Here is a 12,160-nt window from a genome sequence, read left to right on the forward strand (position 1 = left end):
AAATAAAAAAATGCTAATGCATTCTAAAAGTTATAATTCTGAAAGTTACCATGCGTGAAATAACAAAATATTTGACTATGAGTATAGGCCTGCAAAATCTCCAAAAATATTAGCATGCTAAGTTTAACATGTAAACATGCTAAAAGTTTGAATAAATAAGGTGTATCCCTGCAAAATTAGCTAAATAAAAGCCAGTATGCTAACGTTAACATTAGGGCTGCGAATCTTTGGGTGTCCCACGATTCGATTCAATATCGATTCTTGGGTCACGATTTGATTATAAATCAATTTTTTCGATTCAACACGATTCTCGATTCAAAAACGATATTTTTTCGATTCAAAACGATTCTCTATTCATTCAATACATAGGATTTCAGCAGGATCTACCCCAGTCTGCTGACATGCAAGCAGAGTAGTAGATTTTTGTAAAAAGCTTTCATAATTGTAAAGGACAATGTTTTATCAACTTATTGCAATAATGCAAATTTGTTTAACTATTAAATGAACCAACAATATGACTTATTTTATCTTTGTGAAAATATTGGACACAGTGTGTTGTCAAGCTTATGAGATGCAATGCAAGTGTAAGCCACTGTGAGACTACTGTTCATTTTTAATTTTTTGTAAATGTCTAATGATAATGTCAATGAGTGATTTTTAATCACTGCTATGTTGAAATTGTTACTAATATTGATACTGTTGTTGATAATATTCATTTTTGTTTCACTACTTTTGGATTGTTCTGTGTCGTGTTTGTGTCTTCTCTCAATTGCTCTGTTTATTGCAGTTCTGAGTGTTGCTGGGTCGGGTTTGGTTTTGGAACTGGATTGCATTGTTATGGTATTGCTGTGTATTGTTTTGTTATATTGATTAATTAAAAAAATAAAATTAATTAAAAAATAAAATAAAAATAGATTTTTGAAAAAATAGAATCGATACTGAATCGTACACCGTGAGAATGGCGATTTGAATTCGAATCGATTTTTTCCCACACCCCTAGTTAACATGTAACAGTTAGCATGTGTGAAGTAACTAAATATTTGACTCTGAGGTGTATCCCTGTGGCCCTGCGATGAGGTGGCGACTTGTCCAGGGTGTACCCCGCCTTCCGCCCGAATGCAGCTGAGATAGGCTCCAGCGCCCCCCGCGGCCCCGAAAGGGACAAACAGTAGAAAATGGATGGATGGATGGGTGTATCCCTGTACAATGAGCTAGCACGTTAAAAGTTATAATTCTGAAAGTTACCATGCGTGAAAAAACAAAATATTTGACTCTGAGGAGTATATGCCTGCAAAATCTGCTAAAAAACTAACATGCTAGGTTTAACATGTGAACATGCTAGCAGTTTGAATAAATAAGGTGTATCCCTGCAAAATGAGCTAAATAAAAGGTAGTATGCTAACGTTAGTTAATGGTAACATGTAACAGTTAGCATGCGTGAAGTATCAACATATTTGACTCTGAGGTGTATCCCTGTACAATGAGCTAAAGAAGCTAGTATGCTAACAATTAGCATATTTCAGCCAGAGGTGTATATCAGCAAAGCCTAGCTAAAAAAAAGTTAGCATGCTAATATTAGCCATAGCGGTAGTAAAAGAAGAAGTAGTAAAACTTTTTTGTGTTGCGGACAAGTGGAACTTTGAAAAATTATTAGTTTGAATGTCCAAGTTGAGTAGAATACTTTGCAGGATTCACACACAAAAAAAAACAATAATTGAAACATTTCAATTGGTTCAACATTCTTTTTTATTTATTTTCCGATCTTGAAACGCTCCCACCTGCCACACTAGTGTCATCACATACATATTCTTGTCCAAAAGAAGCGATGGCAATGACCAGCCAGACCGACCACCACACATCTCCGATATTTTTTTTTTTTTCCGATCCACTCGTCTTTTTTTGTTTTTTTCTAAAAAACATCAGCAAAACCACAAACGTTACTGATTAATACACTGAAAAGAGGGGCGGGGTGCTATGAGGCAAACACATGTCATCACAGTCATTAGGAAATAAAAGACACGGGTATAGCGGGAAACCGGAACAACACCTTGACGAAAAAGAGGATATAAAAACAATGAGATAAACGTTACAGTGTTGTTCGAGGGTCGGGGAACTTTACATTTATACACAGGTGCCAAAAAAGCCAAACATGGTACATATACTCCTGCTTCACTTGGATCTAGTGCAGCAGCACTACGGTCGGAACTAGACAATGGAGGCAATCGGGGCATTGCATTACTCTAGAACATGATTGTCTTCATTCTCTAATATGGTATCCAATTCGGATGGTCAATAAGTGTGTTTTGACAGGACAATTTAGCAGCTACTACGTTTAACCCCCAGCATCCAATGCCTGCATTGTAGTTCAAACTCCAAGCATAGGCGCCGATCCCGTGGGGACAATGCCGAGCACCCACGTGGGATTGATGGCAAATTCTTTCTCACCACCAAGCAAAAACCGTGCATGCTCAGAAAAGTAGCGTCAGATTTACCGCCCGTCCGAGCACCCACTGGCAGAAATGTAGATTGGCGCCTATGACTCAAAGTGTGGGTATGTACACATTATGTCTATGTCCCCGTGGGCTTTTTCTACAGTGGAGAAGAGGGAAATAAATACATTGGGCCAGTGAACGGTGACAACAGATAATAAAGCTCAAATAAACTGAAAGGCTTATCATAGCTTGCAGCTGGTGATTTCCACCACGTTTTTAAAGGCTGGTTAAAGGTTAAGAAATCATTTTAATCGACGAGGCGCTGGCCCCAGGAGACAAAATGTTCTCCATTCAGTGCTGTTGGCTCCCCAAGCTGGACGGCCGTTTTCTGTGTAAACAGATTATTAATGCTCGAGCTGAACAATCAGAGGCGCTTCGATTCGAGCTGTTGCAACGGCGGACAACGTGGCCGAAGAGTAATTTCATTCCCATTCCTCAGAGGATGGTCATTTCAAAATTCGGTTGTATTCAAATTTCCTTTGTAAAATATATATTTATAATAGATACATATGTTCATATGTCACAGTCATATACAAAGCAGGCGCTTCAAAAATAAAGGTGGGTCGTAGAGGTAGGGTCTGGGAAGAGGTATGGAACTGGAAATTTGCCAGAGCTTCTTTGGTTGAGGGAACGTCGCGAGGGTTTGCCTGTGTTTGACTTGGATTAAGGCATAAACAGCCATGCGCTCGTCGGTATCCGCAGTCCGATATGCCACAAATTGAAAGGTTCTGATAAAGCTTGACACTGATTTTCTACATTCTTTTCGGTCAAAATGTGCTCGGACTCTTTGACGCTTTCTTTCGTGGTGTGACGTTAATGGCGAGAGTAGAAAAGCAGGTAGTTCCATTCCTCCTCTCATCACATAAACAAAAGTGCTTCTGTAAGTATGGAGAGGACATAAGAAACGACACGTCTGTACAGTATAAACAAGTATGATACAGTCCTGCCGGACAGAAAAAAGTCCAGCCTTTTTTTTTTTTTTTTGGTGACATTGAGGTTCGTGGGTGTAAAAAAAGCTTGTTCATGTCCCGTGAACAAGAGGAGGAGATTGGATCGCGGGGCAAAGGCAGTAAGGCAGGGTAGGGACTGAGGAGCAATTGTCTTTGCGTTAAAGAGTACTGAATGTCCACTTAATCTCGCCTCTTGTTCCGTCGTCCACCTGCCTCCTTTTTTCCGTTCTCAGTCCTTGTGCCCTCCCACTCGGATTCTGCCAGTTTAGAGGCTATGCCTGGGCTTAGGCCCCTAATGTTCTGCTGTGGTGACAGGGATAAATAAGGATGCTGCGGGTGGGGTGGTGGGGTGGCAGAGGGAGGCGTATTCGGGGACTCTTGGCCAGAGCAATGGCCTCCAGTGCTGCCGGAGCTCATGGCCCGGTGTTTGAGTCTGAGTTTGTGGGGTAATGCTGTGCCCTTCACCTCTCCCTGGGTGTCCCGGCCTTGGGCTTGAGAGAAGTTGAGGGATGAAGGTTGTGGGGAGGCTGGGTGGTGGAGGCTGCTAAGATGTCGGTTGTGGTAGGAGGAGGTCTCCTCATCATCAGTAGAGGCCTCTTTGTCAGAGCTCCTTGGATCCCCATCACTAGATGAGGTGTCCTTACCGGACGAACTTGACTGGCCTTGGTAGTAAGCCTCTTTAGGAAGATCTCCCTCATATGCAAGAACAGGAGGCTCCTCGTCATGGGCACTGAGGTATGAAGAATGAGGCTGGTGGTGGTACAGGAGGGACTGGCTGATAACCTCCGTCTCTTGCTGCTCTGGCTGGCAAACGTAGGCACGTCTCTCCACAGCTTCATTTTGGCTGCCTGCAAGCTCGTATGAAGGAGAGTCTAATGTTTTTCTCTCCAGCTGTTTTGTCACCTCTGCCAGAGTCTCAGTGGAACTCTCTGCAAAGGAGTGGGGTTGTCGGCTGACGCACCTCTGGCTGCTACTGCTGCTCTGCTTCTGCACGTCGATATCGTGGGACCTGGTCAAGTTGTTCACAGGGTAGGAGGCACTGCTTGAGCCATAGAGAATGACACTCCTTTGTGCAGCAGGTGGTTGGGTGGCAGGCTGGTTCGCGATTGCAGAAACAGGCTGCTGCTGGTGAAGATGGTGCTGCTGTTGCTGGCTGTGATAAGCGGCCTCCATCTCTTGAGAATGCTGCTGGAGCTGGTGATGAGTCGGCACCGAAGCCAGACCGCGGTGGATATTAAACATGATCTGAGTCGTGGTGCTGTTGGTAATATCCATCTCAAGCCTGTCGCCTTCTTGCTTGATCTCAAAGGGAATTGGCTCCGGGCTGTCTCTGGAGGAGCTGTCGGACATGTCAGACAGAGAACCACGTGGGGAGTACTTTACCAACTGCCTGTGGCCGTCGCTTCGCCCAGACTGCTCGGTTTCAGACGAGTCAGAGTTCATCATCACCTGAGAGCTGCTGGAATACCCACTGGAGTAGTACTGAGTGGAGGAGGAGGATGAAGAGGATGACCCTCCGTTTCCTGTGCTGTTGCCTGTTGTCTCGATCTGCTGGCTCTTTTCAATGTAAGAGGCGGTGCTTATAAGACCAAAGCGTAGCTTCAACTGGAGCAGTTCTGTCTTGAGCCGAACATTCTCATCGTTCAGTGCAATGACGCGGTTCTCCAAAACCATGTCATTGAGACGCCTCTTTTCACGAGATCGCTTCGCCGCCTCATTGTTCTTGCGCCGTTTCTCCCAATAGGAAGCGTCTTTTTTCTCATCCGAAATGAACTCGCGCTTCCGCCTGCAGCTCAAGTTCGGTTTGGGTTTGATGATGCGGCCCAGTCGAGACGCAGTCTCTTCGAGAGGTGATAGAGACTCTTCATAACCGCTGAACGTCTCAAGGCAGTTTATGTTACTTCCTGAGTTTGTGAGGGCTGAAGTTAGATTTTCCATTCTCTTCCTGTGGTAGCCAGTTTTGACTGTTGAGCCGGGCAAAACAACAAGTCAGAGATAGGGTGATAGAAAACCTTTGCAATGTTCTCAAAGATCTCGATCGGTCTGTTTATTGCAAGCCAGGAACTCAAGTGTCCAAATTAGCCCAGAAGATCAAGAACAGCTGGAGCTCAGCATTTGCAACCCTCATTTATCCACTTTGTAGCTTTGGGCTCAGTGTCGATTCAGGTGTTGAGGTCAATGGACCTAGAATCAGAAGAAGAAGAGAATGTGGTGTTTAATGACAAATGGATGAAGCTAATTAGGCCTTTTTGAAAAACGTTTCTAATTCTAGTTGTCTACAGTTGGCAGAAACATGACCAATTGAGTTTAGCTGGTACAGAAGTGTCCTAGATTTACATGCAAAGCAAAGCATATAGGTCTGACTGTCTACCTCAGTGTGTCAGTCTCCAGGGGAATGTTGCTCGGTCTCCCTCTGTTATTTCCGCAGTTCAAGTCGAGATCAAAAGCTGTAGAAACAGAAAAACAGGAAATAAAGATATGTTAATCTCTGTGATTTGCTAGACATTAAACGATGACAGGTTAAGGCCTTTCTTCAGTTATTCTGTGATTGAAGTCACTTAGGCTTTGGAACGTCTGGTAGCTTCCCCCCGCAATGAGAATACGTTAGAGGACACTGTCTGACCTTTATGCCCCTCTATTGATGTGCTCTGTCTGCAGCCTGTGACCCTTGACTCCATGTTGACTTTACTGATGTAATACGGTCCGAGGGTTCATCGTCAGGCTCATTTTGTAAAACGCACCCATAGAACCAGAGACAAGAATTCAAAATTGTAAAACGGCAGCAACTACATCACTCAGAGAGCTTCAAATGAAGGTGTATGTGGGTCAAAGGGTGAGTCAATTGGAGACTTCCAGCCCTCCAGAGAATCCCCATGTGCAAACTCTGCTGAAACACTGAGTTCCCCGCAGCCATTCAGCCTCGGAAGAATGTGGCAGCATTCTTTGCCAAAACAACTCAATGCCAAATCAATGATGCAGAGTGAGGAGATAAGGCAGACAAAGGCGAGCAGCGTGTGCACGGTCAAGGATGAAGAGGCAGAGACCCGGGGCATGAGATTTTGAGGTATGTGTGTTGTTGGGAGGGGGAGGGGGGGTTAGCCGGTAGGTGGGACATTGATAAATATAGGTCAAGGGCCTCGGGAAGCAAAGGAGGAGGGGCAGAGGGAGGACTAACACAGCTTGATAACATTGGTTACAAAACAAGGGTGGTCCGTCTCATTATAATGATGTGCGCGTCCGAGGTAAACCACACCACCCCGAAACCCCCCACCCCCCCCAATCTATGTAGGACAACCTGTTTTACAACTAATACCCGGAGATTATGTACACTGACACTTCCTGTCTCAATGATTTGGTCTTGTGTTATGTTCCCACATGCGTTTACTGTATCATGGTGACATTGAGTCAAGGTTCACAGATCTATTCCTGATCACACTATTAACAGTAAATCTGCCTTTTCTATTTGCATTACGTCTGGTGTTATTTTTTCATGAACTGACTACGTTATGCAACATCATGGTCACATTTTTCACATGTGTTTACACCTCTTAAAACATTATTTGGCCCAAACATTTTCCAGATCTAACAATGCCCACTCAAAGTCCTTCTGTGTCCAGGGAGTTATTCCCCGAGTTTGTAAACATGTACAAAAACCACAAAAAATGATTTTTAGAAACTTATCGATCGATACTACCAATTACATGTCGTGTACTGGCTGCGACAATGCTGACAATGCTGTTTACTTTCTCCTGTAACACACTTCTATTAACACTTCTTAAAGTTTACGAAGCACTTATTTTTTCCGTTGTTTAAAGCTAGCTTAGCGGTTGGCTGAGCTATTAGCGTTGGCTTGCTCTCGTTGTGTAACATGTTTAGCCTCGCCTTCCAGTCGTAATGGTACTTGACGATGATACTTAAGATACTGAAGTCTATTAGCAACTCCATGTATGGAGACACATGATTAACTGCTAGCCACTTCTCAGCCGGGTGACTACAAATAAATACATGGTCAGACAGATTACTGATTGGTGGCCGATCCTATTTTCTGGTCAGAATTTCAAGTTTTGTGTAAAAAAAAATTCCTCAAAAAATTTATAAAATAAAAAAAAAAAGAAATATTACGTAAAATTAGGACAACAACTCTGTCGGTCCTACAGTATATTACAACACAGTGTTACCATTCAAACTGTGTTAAACGTCACAGTGGCCAAAAATATTAAATATCCCCGTAAGGGACACGCGGTAGAAAATGAACGGATGGATGGAAGTAAAATTAGGACAACCTTGTCTGTCCTACAGTATATTCCAACACAGTGTTACCGTTCAAACTGTGTTTAACGTCAAAGTGGGCAAAAATATTAAATATTAAGTAAAATTAGGAAAACCCTGTCTGTCCTACAGTATATTCCAGCACAGTGTTACCGTTCAAACTGTGTTTAACGTCAAAGTGGGCAAACATATTAAATATTAAGTAAAATTAAGACAACCCTGTCTGTCCTACAGTATATTCCAGCACAGTGTTACCGTTCAAACCGTGTTTAACGTCAAAGTGGCCAAAAATATTAAATATACTCGCTAAGTAAGACCTCTGTCTTGCTTTCTAATGATTACTCAGGCCTACTACGCTACTCTATTTTAATGTCGGTCATTACGGTGGTACTCGGTGAAACAAGTTTAAGAGCCACTGATCCTCGTGAGCCTTTTAACATGTGGAAGGAGTGACACAGAATTGAAAGGGGAGCGTTTTCCTGCCGTGTCCCACTGACCCAGAAACCGGGGACCGGCCGATCCGACTCCGTAAATACGACTCTATCTTTCCGCCCAGATCTAGGTCAGCAGAACTGCAGCGAGGTGAAGCCCGGAGATCACACCCGTAAAATGTTTTTGAATTATTATTATTATTATTTTGTCGTTGTGAAGCGAGGGATGGAGGGAGGGTGCGGAATGAGAGCATGCCGTTAAGGAGGAGGAGGGAGTGCAGACAAAGAAGCGAGGGCTGCAACAAAGGATGCGATTGTAGCTGATAATGAGGGGAGGGGGGGATACCAGTCATCGCCACCATGTTGGTATTACATCAACGAAACAGGAGAAGCTAATTGGGCCAATCACTTTCTAATCAACCTGGCGTGACAAGACCTGGAGCAGACCTTTGGAGTACAATCTGTCATAAAAAGGATTAAGTACAGTACAAACCGGTTCCGCCGCTCCACCGTGATCTAGATTACTGTTTCCGATTTATAGTATGCCGGGTCCCTGCGGCACTTGTGGAATGATAGCACAGTAAAACGATCCCGGTTCACACAACCCTGCGAAAGTCTAAATGCGGTGCTGGAAACAGCGGATCGGGTTTAAGCTCTGGCGCACGTGTTCCTGCCCAGCATTTTCAGGAAACTAGAGCGGGCTTAAAATAAAAGGCTTCAAAAAAGAACGATGAAACGGTTTTTAAGAAGGGGCTTTCAGGGAGTTAATACGTGACACGTGGTGCCAGGTCGGGGGTCTCCGGCAGCATGGGTGGGGTACGTGTGAAGTCAAAAAATCTGGGCGAAGACTTGATTATTGAAAAAAAAAGAGGTTAGGGGGGCGGAGGAACGGATGTCTGCAAGGTGGAGTCCTGTCGAAACCGGATCCTCGTTCCAAGAACACTCAACCGTATCAAGGAGAGAGAGGGGGGGGGGAAGCCGGAGCCGAGTGACTCAGTCCATGTGTTTCAGCAGTCACATGTGCTCGGCTGGCCTACTAAATCCTGCACAATAACAACGCCGTGCACTCCCATTTTTTTTTTAATTTTACATTATCTGACATGTGCCACAAAAAGCCATAAAACAAACCCCAGACAATAAACCCACCTCACCCCTTTGCTACTAATCCCCTTTTATTCACGTTTTACAGCCCACACACCGCCAGGCTTTTTATATCCGCTTCTGCGCTCGCTCCTGTAATTAAGGACTGGCGGTGAATTTATTTTGAAGTGCACCTCACCTCGGGCACCCCCCGCCCTTGTACAGTAGCGGTGTGACCTACATTTAAAGCTGGCACGGACACCCACCGGCTGGCAATGGCGTCCCCAGACTGTCGGTTTCCGCCGATTGCAGTGTAAAAAAAAAAAAATCGATATTTTTATATTTATGAACACATGTATGGTTACACAACTCTTAGGGGGTTAGGTCCTGACGTCACTTTGCAAATGATATTGTAATAAATTATATTATAATTGATATTTTGCAATATTAATGCCCGTTTCACTCAACCCTTAGTGGCGGCGTGAATATTACCCCCGCACCCACGTGGCTTCTTTGTTGTATTCTCTCTGACTAATCGCAACGATGCATTATTCCATTCAACCCCCCCCCCCCATAAATCATTCCATTATGTCATCAAACGGCATGAAAAACATCTGTCCCCCTGACCCACATTTCTTCCAGATGTTTCCACATATCTCACCTTACGACAGCCGCAGTCACCGTTCTATAATCCGACAGGACCAAATATGCAAAAAACAGGGGGAAAAACAAAAAGGACGCAGTCGCGGCTCGTTCACATACGCCTCGTCTGCAGTACGCTTCCAGGTTTGTGCGCGGCTTCCTCGGGTGGCGACTGGAGGGTTAAACCCAGAGAGAGGAGCGCACGGCCACGTTAACCTTTTCCTAAGAGCGGCTACACATGACAGGGAGAAGTGTGTTCACAGGACCGACACGGGACTGCTCCACTTGTCTGCTTGGACGCTAGCCTACTAACCCACAACACGTCCAAATAGGTCACTGCGACAACTGCAGTTTTTTAAACAGTAATGCAGAAAAATGAACAATATTTCCTCTTTTTTTTAACGATTATGATCATGATTTTTGCCTTTATGCAAAACACAACAAAAATATTGCAATATTTTTTATAATTATACTGTTTTTTATTTGCACATACAGTGACTGGGGAAGGGGTACCATACACTACAATACAAATATAACTGCAGTTTTAATAAACATAATTTTGCAATATTTTATATGATTTTACTATTCTTATTATGCACTGTGGGATACAATAATGTAAATATAACAACTGCCGTTTTAAATAGAGTTAACGGTGGCTATATACATAACAATGAAAACTATTTTTATGATTATGATAATGATTTTTGGGGGTATTTTTATCACGCACATACAGTGAGTCTGCCTATATGCAGAACACAACAACAATATTGCATTATTTGTATAATTATAGTATTTTTTATTTGCACATACAGTGACTGGAGAAGGAGTACAATATACTACAATAGAAATATAACTGCAGTTTTAATAAACATAATTTTTCAATATTTTTGATGATTATACTGTGGGATACAATATATGATAATACAAATATAACAACTGCAGTTTTAAATAGAGTAACAATGGCTATATACATAACAATGAACATATTTTTTTTATATGATAATGATTATTAATGATTATTTTTTTATTATGCAGATACGGTGACTTGGGACTATAATATATTATAATAATGTAATATAACAACTACATTTTAAATACTGTAGTAATATGTATAATGGCAACAACAACATTGCTACATTTTATGTTATAAACAGATAATTATTATGTGTTTTTGTTATGCACATATAGTGACTGGGGTGTATAATTATATTCCTATAAAAATACAAACAGCAGTTTTAATAAATGGTAATATGTTTTATGCAGAACAACAACAATATTGCATTTTTATGACATGCTCATAATTAATGTGTGTATTTCTATTATGCACATACAGTGACTGGGGAAAATAACACATAATAATTATAATAATACTAACAATAAAACAAGCAGTTGTTTTATTGTTTATTTATTTTTTTTAAAATATAGTAATGTGCATATTTGTATGTGTTTTATATGATTAACTTATTTTGCATTTTAGTGACTGTGGGAATATAGTGTATAATAATAATAATCTCACAACTGCAACTCTAAATATCATTATGCATAATAATAATAACAATATTGTAATAGTAATATAATACAATATATTTGACTAAAAATAATATGGTCATGCATTATTATTATGATTTTTTTTTTTTTTTTTTAATAAGAAAATCACCTATAAGCAACCAACCAAAGACGTAAAGCAAGTCTAATTTATTCCAAAACAATGTCAAAATATGCGATTTTCGTCTTGAGGCATGTCACGGTAACCCACCCCCACCCACCCACGCAGCAGCCTCCACGCGTGTCAAAAGATGAGCGTCTTATGGTGACCATTTTACATCGAGCAAACAAATTCTTGTGTCATATGAGGAACATTGAAAAAAAACTCACCTCGTTTAGGTTAGTGCATAGCATCCACGGTGGGCACCAATCCGCGTTTCCGCTCATAAACACACCCTCGCCACTTTGCAAAAGTCCAGCTCCACGAACCGTACAGAAGAAGTGGATCTTGTTTTTAGTCTGCTCCTCATGTCATGTTTGCTCCAGTTGCTCCCTCTCCCTCTCTCGGTTTCCTCTCCTCTCCTCAGTAAGTATGTTAGTAGGTCAGCTGTTGCATAACAGGACGCTTTGGCTGCCGAGTCACGTTTTTTGTTTCTCTCCCTGAGGTGACCCCGCCCCTCTTTTTCCGAGCCTTCGAATCCTGTTGCAGGAGCAGGGGCGGAGGGGGGCGGGGCGAGGGGCTGAAGGGGGCGTGGTCACGTGCTGTCAGTTGAGCCCTAATGACGGCCATAACAGTAAAAGTGCTTTGGAC

The 12,160-nt window shown here is 42.4% G+C and overlaps 1 protein-coding gene across 1 annotated transcript; it reads right to left on the bottom strand.

The window, feature by feature from the left end:
- Positions 1-1,734: 1,734 nt before the first annotated feature.
- On the bottom strand, positions 1,735-11,957 carry LOC133642281 (uncharacterized). The gene is made up of 3 exons (XM_062036389.1): positions 11,740-11,957; positions 5,814-5,889; positions 1,735-5,626 (listed from the first exon to the last, which is right to left on the bottom strand). Exon 3 carries the CDS (start codon positions 5,378-5,380, stop codon positions 3,623-3,625), a length of 1,758 nt encoding a protein of 585 aa, XP_061892373.1. The 5' UTR covers positions 5,381-5,626; positions 5,814-5,889; positions 11,740-11,957; the 3' UTR covers positions 1,735-3,622.
- Positions 11,958-12,160: the final 203 nt, after the last annotated feature.

This window comes from Entelurus aequoreus, linkage group LG25, assembly GCF_033978785.1.
Source record: "Entelurus aequoreus isolate RoL-2023_Sb linkage group LG25, RoL_Eaeq_v1.1, whole genome shotgun sequence".
Classification (NCBI taxonomy): domain Eukaryota; kingdom Metazoa; phylum Chordata; class Actinopteri; order Syngnathiformes; family Syngnathidae; genus Entelurus; species Entelurus aequoreus.